Here is a 22,223-nt window from a genome sequence, read left to right on the forward strand (position 1 = left end):
GACTTCCACTGCCACCGTCGCTGTGAAACCCAACGAGCTCCACCATGAACTCACGACAAAACCCCATCATGAAACCCCCCATGAAATCCAACTACGAACCCAGTGAAGCTCACCAAACAAAATCGGTTTTGTTTTTCTTGCTTTCATATTTAGATTTGTTTTTACTATTGATGTGGTTTGATGTTTTTTGGGGGGGGATTTTGGATTTTTTTGTGGAGATATGTTCAAATTGGTGTTTTTGTTTTCTCGATTTTGTGGTTTGATGTTTTGTTGTTAAGATTTTGCTGGTTCATATCTATTCTTTCATCCAACTTGTTTTCATTTAGTCCAGAAAAAAAATATATGAAACACCATTGGTGGCACAATGGTGGGATATGAGGAAGATAAGGGGTGATGTAGACAAATAGGAGAAAGAAGAAAGGGACAAAACAAGAAAGGAAGGAAAACAATAAGAAAATGAACAAGAAAAAATCTTAATCGTCATTTTAAAAGATAAAAAATCTAACGAAGAAGAAACACGAAAATAATACGACATTGTTTTTACTTAAAAAAAAAATTTCTTATGCATAATTTCACTCAGACAAAGATTACATGTGACATTACACGTTACATGCCTACATGTCCGTTAACAGTCACGTAAGTAGATAACAGATTCTAACTAACGACAGAGACCTTAGATAAAACTTTTCAAATATTAGGAACCCGATTTGAAATATTTTTTTAATCAAAGATCAGATGCAAAAGTCGGATATATATATCAGGGACAAAAACATATTTAAGCTTTTTTTTTTTGTTAAAATATGAGGTTAAACTCTAAGTGGATATGCACCAAATAGCTCTCGATTGGGAAATTCTTATCATTTCAGTTAATGTATATTATAGCTCTCGATGTGCCATCCAACGTGTTGTCATTTACTATCTTGTGAATTCATTTATGGTCCAGTTAGTTTTATGTCTTGCTTTGATTTGGTATTCTCAATTTAATCTGATAAAAAAAAAATCCTCTCTAGAGAAAATCGATTAAAAAATGTGGCTAAAGATGTGCGTAACTAAAAATTAATTACATGTTTTATTTTTGGTGATTAAGAAATAAGAAACGATGCTGTAAAAATTATAGAATTATTAAGATTTAATGACAATTAAAATGGTTATTTCGAAAGTGAAGTTAGAAAAATATACTCTCAATTATGAGTAAGCTAAAATGTTGACGGTAAAATTGCATCGTTAAATATTACTTATTTTTACATATTATAAATAGATAGATAAATAAATTAGTCACTATTTTCTTAAAAATATCCCTTAATGGATAAAAAAAGACAAGATAATTAGTATATGATTATGTTTCGTCAACACAAGGTTAAGGTAACGTATAAAAGAGAACCTTTAGCTCTTACATTGATTCTCTCTCTCTCTATATTGTCCATCCATGATCACAATTCTCTCCCAAATGGGTTCTCTCATCATCACATTCATGTGTTTTTCAAACTTTTCTAATTCCCTTCAATGTCTCTTAACTCTTCATGCATCTTCAATATCGATGAAGGTAAGCCAGGACGACAGCCTCATTCACAATGTCATGCATGCTGGAATTACCAAGGCAGACACGTTGGTTCTTTCATATGCCACAGCACAGTTAATCAAATAAACTCCAAGGGAATTTGGTTTGGAGATGACCCACTTGCATATTATCTCCCTGTCTTCTTGCTCCAAGTTTTCCTCATGTTCATCTTTTCCCGTTTCATTCACCTTATTCTCAATCCATCTGGTCAACCGTCTTTTGTTTCTCAGATTATTGTAAGCATGCAAGCTTTAATTTTCATGTATTTTATCTTTATGTTCAAGTTCCTTTTGGTGTCGAGTTTTTGGTTTATCTTCTGTTGGCTATTATGATTAGTGTAGATAATTTGGATTTGTTTGAAAAGCTGAAAACTTATTATGTAGAGTTCTTAGAAGAGATTTTGTGAGAAATTATTGTGTCCAATTTGCCAATGTGACAATTACCTTTTTCAAAAGCATCAAATGGTGTACTTTGTCGATAGATAATTTCATTTTTTTATTGATCATTGGTAACCTAGCTGTATTTATTGTAATATATAGAAACACTTCTTTTTGCTTATTTTTGGTTTATTGAAACTTGGAGGCTAACGAGATGTATCTGATTCATTTCTTTAATGCTTTTGTGTTAACCAGGGTGGGCTGACTTTAGGTTCTTCTATTCTTGGGCACAACACAGCATTCATGACAAGGTTTTCCCATCAAAAGGAAGAAATGTGATTGATACCATGGCCTTTTTTGGTTTTATGATATTCATCTTCTTAACTAGGGTATCCAACAATCACTTTTAGATCAAGTAAAAGGACTTTTGCCATAGGAATTTTAGGCTACCTTGTTCCTTTTGCTTTTGCCAAAATGGTTGTCTTTATCCTCGGCAAAATCACCAAATTGGGTTCCTTTTACAAATTAATTACCAAAATGAGTCTGTTTCATTTTTATTTACCAAGGGGGTCTGTTATTTTACTACAAAGCGCCTACCTGAGGGGCGCGTTCCACCAGAACGCGACACGTGGCGTGACTTGACAGGACGATGGGACAGGGGTGGAAGTGGTGGCCTGCCAGGCGCGACCACTAGTGGTGGCCTGCCAGGCGCTATCAGTAGTGGTGGGGCCCCAGGCGCGATCACTAGTGGTAGCCTGTCAGGCGCGTCCACTAGTGGTGGGCCCCCTGGCACGTCCCTCTTTCCTATAAAACCTCTTGCCCTCCGTTTCATTTTCACACGAAAACGTTGAAGCTGAGTTGAAAACGTTGAAGCTGAGTTGAAACATGTTGAAGCACTTTATACCGGTTAGAAATTTTGCTCAAAACTAGTAAATATTTTTTATCTTCGATACATTATAGCATTAATTAATATTTATTTTGTTGATGATAATAATGATTATATTTTGTAGGTGCATAAACAAATTGACACGAATTATAAAATGAAATAATAATTTTGTTTATATTTTTTGTGTGATAATTAGTAATTTTTGGTAACTTAATAATTTAATTTTTGGTTATAATTATGTTATATCTGTTTGTTGATGACAATAATTATTTATTGTAGTAGTTTTTATGTCTAGCACATTATTATTATTATTAGTTAAGCTCATAATTATTGATGTTGTTGGTATATTTTTTTAATAGCCAAAATTTATACATAGACATTAAAAATAAATGCCGATTGTTTTGCGTCATGAGTGTGCGAAGTAGGAAATTGTTGTGACAATAATTTAATTTATTTAGAGTAATTTGTTGTTGTTAATTTATTTTAGGCTAATAATTTATGTTATGTTAATATATTTTTTATATTATTGTTTGTTGACGACATTAATTATTTATTGTAGGTATATTTTTGAAAAATGAATTCAATTATTACACTCGTCTATTTAAATGGTAAGATGTATGAAACTGATGATGATATCACATTTGAAGGCCCTAAAAAAGCTATTCAAATAAAGCGTGGTATTAATTTTGAGAGTTTTAAAAAAAGGATACACGACAAGGTAAAATTACAAAAACATGAAAGTATATCTACTATCACTTGTAGATTTTTAGTTGCAGGTAAATATATTGCACTGCAAATTTGTAACGATGAAGATGTTGAAACAATGATTCAAAGTTTTGAACAACAACAAGAAATGTCTGTCATAGAATTATGTGTTGAAGTTGATGTTACGGGTGCTTTTGCAATTAATTTGACAAATTCATTGTTATCATGCGAAAATAATATGTCTCACAATGAATCGGGTAGTGCAACAGTTGGAACAAATTCAGAAGAAGATTTTGATGATGATGATTATTTAATATCTAATTCATACGTTGAGGACTCATTAGATGAGGATGAGGATATTGATGAAATGTTTGACACAGATGATGAAGCTGCCTGTTTGATCGAACCACTTATAGTTGTGCAATCGGGAGAAGGTATATTTATTGTTATATATAAATAAATATTATAATATTTAAATAATTCACTACCTTTGAATTATAAATTTTTGGTATATTGTTTTTGTAGGTGGAAGTCAGACTCCATTTTGGGATTCTGCTTCTCACTATAGTAATATTAATTGGAGTCATCCTGACCAAGAAGAAATTTGCGGTTTAGATATGGGATCAAATTTTAATATGGGTCAAGAATTATATGTTGGTATGGAATTTGATACCAAAAGCGCAGTAAAAAATGCATTACAACAATATGTAATGAAAGTGCATCAAAGTTTCAAAGTTGTTGAATCTAAATCATAGAAATATGTCGTCTGTTGTGGAAATAGAAGCGATGACATCCCATGCCCTTTTTATATGAGGGCAATTTTATAAAAAAAAAAACTAATACATGGAAAGTTACGCAATGGGGAGGACCACACAGTTGCTTGAATATGAGTATAACTCAAGACCATGATAAATTGGATTCTGATTTGATTGCCACTTGTGTACTAGGTATGATTATAAATTTTCATTCTTATTTATCCTTTTTTTTGCGTTTGTTGGTGTGGTGTACAATAATTTTTCGTACTTATTTTTATAGGGATGATCAAAGAAGATCCGTCACTCAAGATTTCTTTGATTCAAGAGAGGATCAATGGAATATTTAATTACAACATTTCTTACAGGAAAGCGTGGAAGGCAAAGCAAAAGGCAATAACAATTGAATATGGCGACTGGGATGAGTCTTATGTCGTTCTTCCGTCATGGCTGAAACACATGCAAAATCATTCGCCAGGATCGTATTATCAAATTTGTGATGATGATTTTGTTGTTGGCAATACTGTCAGTCGTGAACACCGACAGTTCCATCGAGTCTTTTGGACCTTCGGTCAATGCAAAGAGGCTTTTAAATATTGCAAACCAGTCATACAAGTTGATGGTACATTCATGTATGGGAAGTATCGCGGTACGCTGTTAATTGCAACAACACAAGATGGAAATAGTCATGTTCTTCCGCTTGCATTCGCTGTGGTTGAGGGAGAAACATTAACAACGTGGTCATGATTTTTGGCACACTTGCGTGAACATGTCACAGATAAAGATGGTATCTGTCTCATTTCTGATCGTCATGCAAGTATAAAGTCAGCTGTTGCGAATGAAGCACTCGGGTGGCAACCTCCTCATGCGTATTACGTGTATTGTGTGCGCCACATTGCAAGCAATTTTAATCACAAGTTTAAGAATGAGAAACAAAAAGAAATGTTAAAAAAATTAGGTAACATTTCATATCTAACATATATTATTTCATATATAACATATGTTATTTTTTATGCAAATTTGACTAATGTGGATAATTTATTATGTGCAGGATACACCCCGTGTAAGCATATTTTTGATAGAAATTTTGATAAATTTTGTGAGCTGAGTCCCCCAGTAAAAACATGGATTGGGAAGATCTCAAAAGAAAAATGGACAATGGCATATGACAAAGAAGGCCATAGATACGGTCATATGACAACCAATCTATCGGAATGTGTAAATAAAGTTTTTAAGGGATGTCGCAATGTACCAATAACTGCCCTTGTGAAGTCAACATACAGTAGGTGTTGAAAGTATTTTGTTGATCGTGGTCGTCAAGCACAAAGGGAAATACGCGATGGTCAAATATATTGCTCACACGTCATGAAAAAACTTCGGGAAAATCAAGAAAAGGCTTGTTCTCACATTGTTCGGACATATGATATTCAGAGAACAATATTTGAGGTTGAGGAGGCTTTCGACCCTATGACTCAACGAGGTGGACATCAATGGGCAGTTAACTTGAATGAGCGCTACTGTCAATGTGGACAATTTACTACTTACCACTATCCGTGCTCTCATATCATTGCTGCGTGTGGTACTGTTAGCATCAACTTTTATCAATATATAGATGTTGTGTACACAAATGACTACATATTACGTGCTTACTCCGCACAATGATGGCCTCTTGGGAATGACGATGCGATTGTCCCATCTGATGAGCCGTGGACACTTGTGCCTGATCCAAGTTTTATCCGTGACAAAAAAGGAAGGCCAAGATCAACACGATTAAGAAATGAAATGGATTGGAGGGAGCCATCGCAAAGTCGATACAAGTGTGGCAGATGTGGGACAGTAGGACACAATCGGCGTAATTGTCCATTGCAATCTCAACAAGGCAGTTGTTGATGTCATGTATTAGATCATATGATAATGAAATGCTTACTTCTTTTTTTGTTATTCTTAAACACATTTATGTGTCAGTGACATTATCGTAATTTATTTTAAAAGCATTGCACGATAAGATTGAAATGTTAAAGTGACAATAATATAAAATTAACATGGAAACAACCATACAAAGTACATGACATTGTTAAAACATGAAAAAAAAACAATACAAAGTACATGGAAAAAAAACAATACAATGTAAACCCATTATTAATCAATCATCACTATGTCTGTGATGCCGCGACGATGTCCCACATGGCCGATCCCAATTCCTAGCTGCCCTATCAGGGTTTCTTCTTCTACGATTCCCCTTTTCATCCACTTCGTCGGCCTCGACAGAGAAATTATGACGTAAATCGACCCCCAATAAGTCATTCATGTCGGGTATATTTCCAGGTACATTCCACAGACCACCAAGTGGGGCATTTGGGGTCGGTAGTTCATTATTTTGGGTGAATGAAGGAGTCCCCCCTGAAGGAGGAGAGGATTCAAATATGCCTGTCATACTGTACCCTGGTTGGAAATCATGTGGGTATGAATACATCGGCGCCATCTGCGATGGTTCTTGGGCGGCGGTGTGTAATACATTCCATGTTCTCGTTCTGGCATCGGAGGCAAACTGTACGGTGCTGCATCAACAGTTTGCCGACGTCGCCCTAAGCCTCGAGTCTCCACACTTCGCTGTAGTATATTAAACTGCTGATGTTCAAATTGTGGCTGAGAAGGGGGAGCATCTTGATGTGCCTCAAGTATCCTATCCTCTTCTTCAGATAGAAGAGTGATCTTCTCGATACATGGTAGTAAATCGTCAAAAGTACAAACCCTTCTCCCAACAGGCGACACCATAAAATGTAGTGTTTCTGCGATTTCACCCTGCATAAAAAATAAAGGAATAGTTATTAAAATAATCTTCAACGCAACATTATTTCCTAAATTATAATGAACAATTTATACCAATAGTCCTCTTCTTGCATGTTTTGGGTCGACATAAACTTTTGTCTTACGCCTGTACCACCTCATATATTCAGAGTTCAAACTAAGGGTCCCTGTTTGTGGCGGCGTTTGCTCTACTCTCCTTTCATAGCGACTATTCCATTCATTAAGCGCGGGTTGCATTACTGGGCCCGGAATAGGTTGTTGCATTCCAAACTGTCGCATGACTCTATCCGGGTGGTGCCATTCCACTTTTTGAAAACAAATAAGTGGTACGATACATGTCCATAATACAGACCCAATAAAACAAACTTGACTCAAATTCATTTCCACATGTCCAGCATAAGGGACCCAAACAAACTGCATATAAAAGTTAAATTTAATAAATTAAGTAACAATTACAACATCATTTGATAAACAAATGTCAAAATTATTACCTCATCGCATTTCATGACATCTAATTTACGACGAAACTCAAGTAAATTGTCATTGCCTATGTGATGCAATTCACCTCCCAACCATCTTCACAAAAAACCAAATAACAAAATAAGATGTTACGTATAATAATGATTAACATCAAGCAACCATATTTATTAATTATCAATTCAAAATATTAAAGGAAAGTATACCTGTATGCAAGTGGTGCGTTTTATTGTTGTGGAGGAATAAACGACGGGGCTAACGTTGGGCATTGTTCCCATGCCCATAATTGAATCAAGAGAGTGAAACCGCCTATTGATTTAACATTATAGTCAGTTGCGATGCACATCTCTTTATAAAGGTTACCCAAAAGAGCAGCTCCCCATGCATAAGTGTTGCACTCTCTAAGGTCTCTCAAAAATTGCAAATATCTCATTGGCACCTTTTTGCTGCTTTTGTCAACAAACATCACGCCTCCTATGAATCTTAAGATCCAAGCTCGAGCAAATCTTTCAAGCCCTTGTTGGTTGCCTATAAAATCATTAATATTTGCAAATTGAGAAGTCAGCCAACTCAATAAAAGTGAGTTCCCGTCAACTGCATCATCGTCAGGCATGACACCCAATAATTCATGGCACAACTCAAACCAGTCAATATTTGTATTGCCAGTTAAAGGTCTTCCATCCACAGAAATACCAAGTATCACAGAAACATCTTGAAGTGTAATAGTTGCCTCGCCACACTTCAAATGAAATGTATGTGTTTCTGGCCTCCACCTTTCAATAAAAGCATTAACTAATGCTCCATTTACCTTCAATTGCGGCAATTTCATTATCGGGTACAAACCCGAAACTTGTAATAAAGGAATAATTTCCTCGGGCGGTACTTCGCTATGATTATACAGTGGTGTAGCTCGTCGAATTTTTAACGTCCTTTGATTAGCACCATTCCAAATATGTTGTGATATATGGTTTTTTTGCATCCACAATAAATCATCCTCTAATGGTCTAGATGCCACGTCACACACACACACACAGTTTGATTTTAATTTTAAACTATTGATATATTGTATCAAACTCAATATGCCTTTCTTTTTTAAATACGCTCAATAGCAATATTATAGTAATATTTATTATTTACAATTGCAAATAACATCAATTATAGTTAATATAATTAAATATTAACAAAAATAATAATATAATATTTAAATAACAAATCATAAATAAGAATATTATTATCTATAATTATCTTCAACAATAATTAACAATTTTATATTATTATAAAATCAAAAAACAAAGCACTAAAAATATATATCAATTTAAACTGCCTATCTATCATAAAAAAATATATAACAAAGCATTAAAAATATAACACACTATCAAACTAATAATAATTATCTCTACAAATAAATCCACTAAAAAATATAAACTGCCTATATGCAATATATATATATATATATATATATATATATATATATATATATATATATATATATATATATATATATATATATATTAAAATATAACAATTTATATAGTATTTAAATAACAATATTATTATCTATAATTATCTTCAACAATAATTAACAATTTTATATTATTATAAAATCAAAAAACAAAGCACTAAAAATGTAACACACTATCAAACTAATAATAATTACCTCTACAAATAAATCCACTAAAAAATATAAACTGCCTATCTGCAAAACAATATATATATATATATATATATATATATATATATATATAAATATTAAAATATAACAATTTATATAAATTAAATAAATTAAAAATACAAAAAACAAAAAAAAAAAAACAAAACCTGCTAGGGAGGGGGGAACTTCAGGGGAAGGGGACTGCTGGGGGGGGGGGGGAGGGGAGCAAAACGCGAAGGGGATGCTGGGGGGGGGGGTTGGGGGAGGGGGGACCCCATTTAAGGGCGCCTGGACGCGTCTGGGGCCAGGGCGCGAACCAAGGTGCCTCGGGGCAGGCCACCACTGAACGCGCCTGCATGTAAGGCGCAACCGTAAGCGCCTCGTTGCAGGGCGCTTCCAGCCCCTGTCAGCACCGCCTGCAGCAGCGGCCACGTGTCGCGTTCCTCAGGTAAGCGCCCCTCAGGTAAGTGCTTTCAATTACCAAAACAGCACCCCTTGGTAAATAAGAATGGAACAGACCCATTCTGGTAAATATTTTGTAAAAGTGACCCAATATGGTGATTTTGCCCTTTATCCTCACCCACTTTGCATCATTGGATAATGATGTCTCTAAGGTTCTCCTCATTGTGATAGAAATTCAATGTATCTCAGCCTTTCCAGTAATTACTCATTTTCTTTCTCAGCTTCAGATCCTCAATTCAGAGATTGGAAGATTGGCCACTTCTTCTTCATTAGTGTGTGATGTTTGCTTCGTTTTGGTTATGACAATAAAGTTTGTTGCTAGTTTATCCTCGACAAAGTCAATAGGAGTATCTATTGGATCTTGCTTGTCCACCACGCTAATTATTACATTCATCATCTTTTTGTAGTTCACCTAGCTGCAATATGGGCAATTCAGCAATCACCAGAAGGGAAACCTATTCCGGAAATTTATATATGTGGGGTTCTTCTAACACTAATATTTCTTGGATTCTTAGGTGAAGTTTTTGGCCTAAATGCGCTTGTTGTATCTTTCTTTGTGGGGTTGGCTATACCAAATGGTCCACCATTAGGAGCAACATTGGTAAATAAGCTTGATTACTTTGTTTCAGTGGTGTTCGTGCCTATCCTTTTTATAATAGTTGGATTAAGGATAGATGTGTATGCAATACAGAAGATGAAGAACTTAGCTACAATTCAATTCGTTATTTGCATTGCTTTTTGTGGGAAAGTTATAGGGGCTTTATTACCTCTCTTCTTCCTTAGGATGCCATTTCGAGATGCCTTTGCTCTTGGTCTTATAATGAACTGCAAGGCACTGTTGAATTGGCCTTGTTGGTTGACTTGAGAATAGAAAAAGTAAACAAAACTTTTGATTCATGTGCACATTACAACTTGAGAGAGTTTTTGTTTTGTAAACTTATTTATTGAATGTTTCACTTCTATGAATTTTGCAGGTCATGAATGATCAATGCTTTGCAATTATGATTGTTACTTTAGTGTTTGTAACCAAGATTGTGTCACCTATTGTGAAAACTCTATATGATCCTTCTAAGAGGTTTCTTGCTTACAAAAGGTGGACAATTATGCATCACCAAAATAATGAAGAACTACACATACTAGCTTGAATTCATAAACATGAAAATGTTTTGGCTATGTTGAACCTCCTTGCAGCTTTCACTCCCACTGAAGCAAGCCCTATTGACTTAGTTGTGCTTCATCTTATTAAGCTTGTGGGAAGAGCTTCCTCTCTTGTTGCACACGTGCCGCAAAAGAAGCTTAGTCGACATCCTACTCAAACTGAAAGGATTTTCAACTCATTCAACAAGTTTGAAGATGCATACAAGGGCAAGGTCACACTACATTCCTATAAGGGCATTTCTCCCTATGTTACAATGCACAATGATGTGTGCTACTTGGCACTTGAAAAGAGAACAACTTTAATTATCGTACCTTTTCATAAGCAATGGATACTTGGATGGATAACTGAGTCATCTTTTGCTCTTAAGCAGCTCAACAAAAATGTTCTAGAGAAAGCTCCTTGCTCAGTTGGTGTCCTCATTGATCGTGGTAATCAAAAGATGTTTTGGTGTGGCTTCAGAATGGGATCAATATATCAAGTGGTTGTGCTCTTCTTTGATGGTGCAGATGATCGAGAAGCACTTTCATATGCGAGACGCATGTTAGATCAACCTTATGTACATATTACCCTTTTTCATTTCTCATCTTCAGCTAAGATTGTTGGAGGAACAAAATGTTGTAGTAATCCTGATCCATTTGTGGATAAATCAGTTAGTTTTCATTTGTTAGAAAGTTAGTTAATTGGTTAGTAGTTTGTTGCTAAAAAACAGAAAGTAATGTGTTGAGTTGTAATTTTCAGTTTTATCTTTTCAGCCTTTGACAATGATGTATAAATATAATTGATCATTCAATAAGATAGTTGAATGAGTTTATACATTTCAAGAAAGGAATACACTTGCAGAATAGAAACTCTCTCTCCTACCTCATACATTTCTCTCTTTTTTTGCAAGTGTGTGTCAAGGAACTCATATGTTCTTGACACTAACAGTGGTATCTAGAGCAAGGAACGATCAAGAAGGGATCTTTAAGCACAACCATGGCTTCCAATGGCCCTTTTCCAGCGAATCTCCCAGTTCTCATTGGCAAGAACTTCAGTAGGTGGCAAGTTCAGATGAAAGCCTTGTTTGGCTTCCAAGATTTAACTGATATTGTTGAGAATGGTGTAGAAGTTCCAAGAGACAATGCTCCTGATGCACAAAAGGCAGGATTCAAAGAATTAAAGAAATACGATTGCAAAGCATTGGTGATTCTTCATTAGTGTGTTGATGATAGCCACTTTGAGAAGATTGCAGGTGCAACTATTGCGAAAAAAGCCTGGGACACGTTGAACAAAGCCTATGTTGGTGTAGACAAAGTCAAGAAAGTGCGCTTACAAACCCTGAAGAGACAGTTTGAACTGCTGCAGATGGAAGAGAATGAAGGTATTGGAGATTTCTTTGGTAGATTACAAGTTCTTACTAATTCAATGAAAGGTTGTGGTCAGAAATTCACTGATCTAATACTGATTGAAAAAGTATCAAGATCATTGAATCCAAAATTCGACCACATTGTGGTTGCTATTGAGGAATCAAAGGATTTGGAATCCATGAGCATTGATGAATTACAAGGTTCCCTCGAAGCCCATGAGAAAAGATTGCAAGAAAGGAATAATTGTAATACAAATCCTGTTGAAACAGCTCTTCAAGCTCAACAAAACCCGAAGAACTCTGGAAATGAATCATCCAGAGGAAAGAAAGGCAGATTCAAGAACTCAAGAGGAAGAGGCAACCATGGATCAAGAGAGCACTTAGATCATAAAAATAATGGCAACCAAAGTTCCAACAGAGAAAGACATATTGGAAATCGAGGGAGAGGAGGAAAAAAGACTTGGGACAAGAAGAATGTAGATTGTTACAATTGTGGAAAGAAGGGACATTATGCTGCTGATTGCTGGTACAAGGATAAAAATCCTGCTGATGAGGCTCAACTTGCAGAAGAAGCAGATTTAGTTCCTGAACCTGTCCTGTTGATGGTGACAAATAAGACAACGCCTGATGACAAGGGTCAATGGTACTTAGACATAGGATGCTCTACACACATGACTGGTCACAAAGACTGGTTCGTGTGTCTAGATGAAAGGATGAAAAGCAAAGTGAGATTTGCAAATGACATCACCATGCTTGCTGAAGGAATTGGAAATGTCTTGATTCAGAGGAAAGATGGCAGAGAAACTTGCATAGAGGATGTACTTTATGTTCCAGGCCTAAGCAACAATCTTCTAAGTCTTTGCCAGTTACTTCAAAAAGGCTTTAAGATAACTATGGAGGACATGATGATGATGGTATATGACAAAACCAGAAATCTAATCATAAAAACACCATTGACCAGAAATAAAACTTTTAAAATTGGAACGCAAGCACTTGAGCACGAATGTCTTAGTGCTGTGAGCAACAAAGAAGAATGGCTTTGGCACTATAGGCTTGGACACTTGAATTTCAGAGATCTTGCTCAAATGCACAAGTTGGCACAAGGAATTCCTCAACTACAGCAATCACAGGAGAAATGCAGAAATTGCTTGGAATGCAAGCAGACAAAGAAGCCCTTCAAGAAGTTTATCCCAGTAAAATTAACTCAGAAGCTTGAAATCATCTATTCAGATGTTTGTGGCCCTATACAAGTAGAGTCCCTTGGAGGAAACATGTACTTTATATCCTTTATAGATGATTTCACTAGAAAGACCTGGATTTATATGATCAAAAGAAAGAGTGATGTGTTTAATATCTTTAAGAAGTACAAAGCTTATATTGAAAATCAAAGTTCTAGGAAGATTAAAGTGTTGAGAACTAATGGAGGTGGTGAATACACCTCAAAAGAATTCCTAGAATTTTGTGATGAAGCAGGAATTGTACATGAGTTCACACCACCCTACACTCCATAACAGAATGGGGTAGCAGAAAGGAAGAATAGAACAATTATGAACATGGTCAAGAGCATGCTCAAATGCAAGGATCTGCCATAAAACTTGTGGAGTGAAGCTGCTTCCATTGTTGCGTATGTGCTGAATAGAAGTCCTACAAAAAGACTAAATGGTGTGACTCCAGAAGAAGCTTGGTCAGGCATCAAACCCAATGTGAAACATTTGAGAATTTTAAGTGCTATCTGCTACAAACACATTTCTGACCAGTTGAGACAGAAACTGGATGACAAAGGTGAATTGATGGTATTTCTTGGATACCATGAGACAGGAGGGTACAAGCTATTTGATCCAAGGTCCAAGCAAATTGCAATTAGCAGGGATGTGGAATTTGATGAGTTTAAAAACTGGAGGCTAGAACTTGAGTCTACAAGCAGGAATGCAAGATTCTTGATTGAAGCAGATTACAGTGGTAATAATGTTGTTGTAACAGCTGTCACACCTGACCAAGGAATTCTGAGAAAGTCAACAAGAGTGACACAAGTTCCCCAGAGTTTGAGAGATTATGAAGTCTATAAAGATGATCAAATCACTGAAGGTGGTGACCTAGTGCACTTGGCCTTATATGATGGTGCTGAGCCAATAGATGTAGAGGAAGCATTGCAAGAACCTCAATGGATTCAAGCAATGAAGGAGGAATTGAGCTCAATTAAGAAGAACAACACATGGGATCTTGTGAACCTCCCAAAAGGGAAAATACCTATTGCAGTTAAGTGGGTCTTTAAAGTGAAGAAGAATCCCATAGGAGAGGTGGTTAAGCACAAGGCAAGACTAGTGGCAAAAGGTTTCCCGCAAAGAGAAGGTGTGGACTATGGTGAAATTTTTGCTCCAGTAGCAAGGATTGAGACAATAAGGCTTGTAGTTGCAATTGCAAGTATGAGAAGGTGGTCAATGCATCAATTGGATGTCAAGTCTGCTTTTCTAAATGGGCCTCTTGAAGAAGATGTGTTTGTTGATCAGCCTCCAGGTTTTTCAAGTTGATGGCCAAGAAGACAAAGTGTACAAACTAAAAAAGGCCCTGTATGGCTTAAAACAAGCTCCAAGAGCTTGGAACAGGAAGATTGATGGTGTTCTCAACCAGATTGGGTTTGAGAAATGTATTTCTAAACATGGTGTCTATATTAAAGGGGAGACTACTGCAGATTTAATCCTATTATGCCTCTATGTGGATGATTTGTTGATCACTGGGAGCAACATGTTAGAAATCAACAAAGTCAAGCAGTTGTTGATGAAGCAATTTGAAATGACTGAATTCAAGGAAACTGAAACAGGTGTGGAGATGCATCAACGTAAATATGCAGCTGATTTGCTTGTGAAGTTTCACATGAGCAATTGCAATCCAACTGCAACTCTAGCTGAAACTGGACTAATGATGAGCTTGAATGATGAAGGAGAACTAGCAGATGCTACTCTATACAGACAAATAGTTGGCTCACTCAGGTATTTGTATAATACAAGACCTGACATAGCTTATAGTGTTGGCATTATAAGCAGGTTTATGAAGGCACCTAAGATTTCTCACATGATGGCTGCAAAAAGGGTCTTAAGGTATATGAAGGGCACAAATGATTATGGAGTGTTGCTACCTTTTGGACAAAATGAATCAAATCAAAATATGTTTAGCTATACTGATTCAGATTGGAGGAGGGACAAGGATGACAGGAAGAGCACTGTAGCCTATGTGTTCATGTATGGTGGAGCTCTAATCTCCTGGAGCTTGAAGAAAGAAGATCCAGTAGCATTATCTACTTGTGAAGCTGAGTATATAGCAGCTTCCCTTGGAGCATGTCAAGGTCTGTGGTTGAGGAAAATGCTAAAAGAAATGAAGATTCAAAAGAAGGAACCAATTTGCTTACTGATTGATAATAAGTCAACAATCAATATTGCTAAGAACCCTGTAGATCATGGAACAACAAGCACATTGATACTAGGTATCATTTTATCAGGGACAAAGTTGACAAAGGAAAAATCAAGCTCACCTATTGCAAATCAAAAGATAATCTTGCTTATTTACTGACAAAACCATTGAAGAAAGCCAAGTTTGAAGAACTGAGAAGTAAACTGATGATAAAAGCTAATTAAGGATCAGAATTAAAGGAGGGTGTTGTAGTAATCCTGATCCATTTGTGGATAAATCAGTTAGTTTTCATTTGTTAGAAAGTTAGTTAATTGGTTAGTAGTTTGTTGCTGAAAAAATAGAAAGTAATGTGTTGAGTTGCAATTTTCAGTTTTATCTTTTTAGCCTTTGACAATGAAGTATAAATACAATTGATCATTCAATAAGATAGTTGAATAAGTTTATACATTTCAAGAAAGGAATACACTTGCAGAATAGAAACTCTCTCTCCTACCTCATACATTTCTCTCTTTTCCTGCAAGTGTGTGTCAAGGAACTCATATGTTCTTGACTCTAACACAGAAAAGAGCAAAAAGCTTGACACACAAATCTTGAGTGAGTTTAGGCTTAAGGAATTCTGGAATGAAAGAGTTTCTTACAAAAAGGAGATGATAATGGATGGAAGGGATGTACTTTAAGTTATTGAATACATGGAGAGTTGTTATGACCTTGTAATGGTTGGCAGGAGGCATGCAGATTCAAAATTAATGTCAGAAATTAGAAAATGGAAGCACGGAGAATTGGGAGTTATAGGAGAGATTCTTGCCTCTTTAAATATAAGAGCCAAAAGATCAATTTTGGTGGTGCAACAACAAATCAGATTTTGGGGATCACGTGATCCAGAAGAGTCCACACATTTGAGAAGAGTAGATATATAGCAAAATGTTAGGATTTGACATCACCAGCAATCATATGTATAAACTTAGTGTACTTTGGATATAGATAATGTACCATCTTTATGTGTTTCCAAATTTAATTTTGTCCCTTCTGTCTTCATTTTCTCCTCTTTCTTTTTTTTTTCCTTTACAATGTTTTTTGCTTATTCTTAAGTGACTTAATTCATGATCAACAATTTTTTATATGTATGTTCATTTTTCAAATTTATGTTCTAAAACTATTTTTTTTTATTTAAAATTTTATTCATAGGATAAAACAATACATTAGTCAATACATCATTTTTTGTTCAAACAAGAAGCTTCTCAGCACACAAAAACTGTCATGACATAGATCATCAAACTCTTCCTAATGTAATGATTGGTGTTGCCACAAAAATCTCTACAATTTTAGTGTTGCATAAATGAGCCTCTATGTGACTTTTCCATAAATATGCATAAATCTAACAAGGTCATCTTTTTATTGTTAGTCACAATCTAATAAAATCAATACAATTATCTCTTTTTTGATTATTTGATTTCTGTTCCATTTAAAAAAAAATCATTTATCTTTTATGTCCCAATTATCTCCAAATTTAGTTACAGTCCACCTTGAACCAAGTGCTTTTGGAAAGTAATTTGAGAATTCATTCCGGTTGAAAGACAAATTTTCCTTTCAATTTACAAATTGCTTGATTAAAATCTCAAATTTTAGAATCGTATTGAAGCAAACGTTAGCCGAAATTTCGGCCAGCCTTATTAATTTCGGCTAGCCTTGTTAGTTCACATGACAATACAAAGTGAGACTTGCTAGTTTTTTATTTATTTTTAATTTGGGTTTAATATTAGATAATTGATAGACTGTAATTAAACTTGTATGTATACTGAGTATATATTTTTTAAAATGATTGAAATTATTGGGCTTTTTATCGATTAGGGTTTTTTTTTGCAATTTTTTCAAATGGGGTTGGTTTTAAATAGTTATCCAAAACGGGTAAGTGGTAACAAGTGACACGACTTCTGAGTTAAAAAGTCGTAACACCTATTATGACTTCCTATCTTTTAACTGAAGTCGTAAAATTATTTATGACTTCAGTTAATTTTTTTTCACGACTTTAAAGTCGTAACCATTTTCTTTTTTGCTTTTACAACTTTAGAGTCATAAAAGCTTTTTTTTTTTGTTTTAGGACTTTGAAATCGTAAAACCCTTTTTTAAAAATAAAATTGTTTAAGTTTAAAGTGTTTTATTTAGTTTTAATTTTTTTTACGTTATTTTATTTTGTCTTCTAATTTTTTTAAATTGTAAAAAAAAATATTTATTTAAATGTTAAATAAATAATTTTAATTTTAATTATTAATATTTTTATTTAATATGGTGTATATTTTTTTATGGTTTTATTTTATATGTTATTAATTTATTTTAATGTTTTATTATTTAAAATATAATATATTTTTAATATTGTTTTATTTAAATGTTTTTTATTTAAAATTTAGATAATCTATTAATAAAAATACATAGTAAAATTAAAAGGAGATACTAAAAATTTAAAATACTTTAATTTAAAAATTGATGACATTTAAATTTAAATTACATGTTTTTTTTAAAAAATTAATAGAGATGATGTCCCACAACTAGTTATTCTAGACATGTGCCTCAGTCTCTCATCTTGTTGGACTAGATTTGCATGTGTTTGTTGTCTTCTTGTTCTACAACCTTTACCTCCTCTTGTTCTAGGATGTTCACAAATAATTGTGTGTTGTTGTTGAGAAACATGATCACCACCATTGTCATCATCATTATCATCATCGCCATTGTTGGTATTGTTGTTATCATCATCATTCTTCTCATCTTCATGACCCATGTCACACATTTGAGTAGGTAATGATGGACGGTAACAAGAGTTCAATGGTGGTGGATTATATGCAGATGGTGGAGTGTTAAAAGTGGTGCTAAATGTGACACCCTCTACCCCTCACATATATACTAATAAAGGAATAAAAATTCAAATATTAATTAAAAGTATTTTTAAAACATTTTTAAATACAAGTCTTTCAAAGGGGTAAAAGGCTCACATTCACTTTCTTCTACATCATATTCAAACTTGTGCAAATAAATAAATAAGTCATCTCGGCTCAAACAAAGCCATCTAAGCTTCATACAATTAATATAGAACCTATATCCTAATGTCACATCCTATCAGAGCGTTGTGTTCCTGTGTCCTCTAGCATGAGGTTTTTCATAGTCATCCACCTATTCATCTGCTCCCCCGAACACAAAGTTCAAGATCATCACAGGATCCAAACACAAACACCAAACCAGGAGTGAGTTATCACATTCCTAACTACTAGAGAGAAACAAGACAACATATAATAGTCAAATACAATTTACTTAGCATATCTCACATTATTTCATCACTTTGTCATTCAAAATTCACTTTTCAATCATCAATCACAATACACAAGAATTACACACTCCGATCAAGACATAATAACACATCAATTTCATAATAAACAATTAGCAAGTGTATGCAACAGTTATGCTAAGACTCAAGCCTATATACAATGTGGTACCATGTTAGTGAAAAACCTCGTCGGGCACCTAGGAGTACATGACAAGACAAACCACACACTAGCAAGTCAAGTCACTCTCACTAGGTAATATCATAGGGAGACCAGTCAGGGTCACAGTGTTTTGCGAGAATGCTCCAATCATATGGGATCAACATAGGCTTAAAGGAGCACTCAAACCATGTGACCCCCAAGACTTACACTCCGAAGAGTCCGTCAGGGTCTCTCCCTCTTGATTCAGGTTCAACCCAGAAAACATTTTAGCACACAGACTCTATCTATGAACTGTACAAAACACACGACTCCTCAATTGTTCTCAAAATAGTTTTAACTCGTCGCCATAAAAGGGACTTAACATTAACTCGTCTCCCTTAAAGGGACTTAACATTAACTCGTCGTCCAAAAAGGGACTTAACATTAACTCGTCGCCCTTAAAGGGACTTAACATTAACTCATCGCCCAAAAATGGACTTAACATTAACTCGTCGCCCTTAAAGAGACTTAGCATTAACTCGTCTCCCTTAAAGGGACTTATAGTCGTGCAATTGTACAATTCATAGTTAATACTCAATGCGAACAACATCTCAATTACATACATACACAATTTATCACATACACTCGATCTCAATCACAATGGTATAATCTCAAAATAGCATGTTATCACATCTCATGAATCATATTCACTTTACCTATGAACTATGCAATATACACAACTACTCAATTGTTTTCAAAATCATTTTAACTCGTCGGGTTCCCACAATTTATCCCATCACAATACTCGTCACCCTTAAAGGGTCTTACAATTGTGTGATTGCACAGTTAATAGTTCACAACTCTATACACACATCTCATCTCAATACACATGTATTTCATCATCCGTCATATGTTCAATTTATCATATAATCACAGTTCGAATCATCATTTCATAACCTCAACATAACAATTTATACAAAATATTTTATCACAACATGGGGTGTAAAATCCCTGAAATAGTTTCTCACAATTATATCAAAATCAAATAATCAAATTCATGGGTTAAACACAAAGGCATCAAGAGCACTCAAGTTTATCAATCAATTCTCATCAGGACATCAATTGGTACATAGAACACAATAATATTGTATTTATAATCATAAAGAGAAAATTATAATTCAATAAACATCCCAAAATAATCCCAAATTTAGTTCTCTAAGGATCCCTACACATGTTCATTCTAACCCCCAATTGCGATAAACTCATCCTTTACCTCTGAGCGAACTCACGTGTCTTCCGACAGCGATAGCGGCATCTCTAGCGGTTCCCTGAGATTCCTCCAGTTATTCCTCCGACTGCTCCAATAGAATTCCCAAACATCAGAGATACGAAAAAGAGATTGAAGCCTCCACTTGTGCTGTCTTCATGCGATTCCTTTTTCTCCCTCCACAAATATTATCTCGCAAATCCCAACGGTGAAAGTGCGTGAAATTGAATTTCAAACAACATATCCAAATTTCATGAAAATACAACGGTTAACGAAACCGGGATCATAGTTTTACTGAGACCGTTTTGGGTTTCTGTGGGAAAAGAGAAAGCTACGGTGCGAAGGGTATTTCTCTTAGCTCTGACATGTTTTTGCAATTCCCAACGGTGAGAATGCTTGAAATTGGGTTGCGAACGTGGTACTCAACTTTCACGAACCAACGGTGAATGAGTCCAAAATCATCGTTTTTCTAAGACAGGTTTTGTGGGCTGCGGGAAAAAGAAATGGTTTTGGAGAGGAGAAGAGAGATAACGAAAATGAAGGAAAGAGACATCGTCAGTCTAAAACTGACCTAACATCGCTATTTATACCTAGGGTACACACAACTTATTATTACTCTATTTATTTATTTTTAAGATTTTATAAAAAGAAACTCTATTTTATTCCCTATCAAATGAATAAATCAAATATCTTTTTTTTTTCTTCAAACCATTATTTCTCATTATTTATTTCTTTATAAAAACATGATCATTTTTTTTAAAACTCTATTTATTTATAAATAACAATTCTTTTTAAATTAGTTTATGAAAAATGGGATGTTACACTAAACCTTTGTGAGGGTCCATAAAAAATATTTGAGGTAGAAGGAACTTGAAATGAGTATTGAGGCATATATGATGAGAACCCTATTGGTTGAAAACTTTGTTGACATCCTTGAGACGCGTATCCAGAGAAGGTTGTTGATTGATATTGTGCTTGTGATGGATGATGTTGGGGCATATATCTAGAAACATGCACTGGAGGTACATTGGGTTCAACATATGATTGATGTTGGTGATGACCAAGATAATGTTGTGATTCAAGATTTACAAAGTTAGAAATAATAATGATTAATAATATCAATAATTTTTTAAAATTGTAAATTAAACTTACAACCTCAGTAGATAGTGTCCCTTCACGCTTTGTCTAGTTCGATAGGGGATATGTTTCTTGCATTATTTGCAAAGATATGTTACACTGCAACCAAATTTGTGTATTATATCAGACAGGGTAACCCTGTTTGCTAGCAACTTTACAATCGGAAAGCGTTGGGTAGAATGGACCGGATGTTTCGTCTGTGTATTGCATTCGCCACATTGCATCAAATTTCAACAAAAAAATTTAAAAATGTTGACTTAAAAAAGAATTCATCAATATGGGTATGTTTCTTCCTATTTCATGCATCAGATTCTTGCTTTATTACATCTTCACTATATTTATTACTCATTGTTTTATCTTTTGACATAGGATACGAGATGAGGAAACCAAGTTTACTCAAACAGCAGATTGGTTGGATCAAATTTCCAAGAGTAAATGGACTCAGACCTACGGTGAAGGGAAATGGTATGACCATATGACTACCAACCTTGCCGAATATATGAATTCTATTTTGAAAGGAACCTGAGCATTACCTATTACTGCCTTAGTTAATGAAACATTTAATAAAATAAATTATTCATTTGTTACTAATGACATGAAAATCATGAATATGATAAAGGCGAGACATAGATACTCTGAAGACATATGTCATGATGCAAGAAAATCAACACATTTCTACCTCGCATTATATTTGCATGCATGTTTAAGAAACAAGGGAGTTTGAGGTTCAAGAAATTGCAAACATGAGACTTGGTCAACGAGCAATGGCATGCTCTATCAAA

The 22,223-nt window shown here is 34.8% G+C and overlaps 1 protein-coding gene and 1 pseudogene across 1 annotated transcript; both read left to right on the forward strand.

Moving 5' to 3' along the window:
* The first annotated feature begins 1,468 nt into the window (after positions 1–1,468).
* LOC114374153 lies at positions 1,469–16,502 on the forward strand (annotated as a pseudogene).
* On the forward strand, positions 4,062–5,172 carry LOC114374154. The gene is made up of 2 exons (XM_028331762.1): positions 4,062–4,473; positions 4,562–5,172. The coding sequence occupies exons 1-2, from the start codon at positions 4,323–4,325 to the stop codon at positions 5,023–5,025; spliced, it is 615 nt and encodes a 204-aa protein (XP_028187563.1). The 5' UTR covers positions 4,062–4,322; the 3' UTR covers positions 5,026–5,172.
* Positions 16,503–22,223: the final 5,721 nt, after the last annotated feature.

This window comes from Glycine soja, chromosome 11 (genome assembly GCF_004193775.1).
Source record: "Glycine soja cultivar W05 chromosome 11, ASM419377v2, whole genome shotgun sequence".
Lineage (NCBI taxonomy): Eukaryota > Viridiplantae > Streptophyta > Magnoliopsida > Fabales > Fabaceae > Glycine > Glycine soja.

Bases quoted from the DNA above. Each gene is read 5' to 3' on its own strand.
- LOC114374154 (XM_028331762.1), top strand. From the start codon at position 4,323: ATGCCCTTTTTATATGAGGGCAATTTTATAAAAAAAAAAACTAATACA. The intron at 4,474-4,561 runs GTATGATTATAA...TTATTTTTATAG, and splicing joins GATTGCCACTTGTGTACTAG to GGATGATCAAAGAAGATCCG.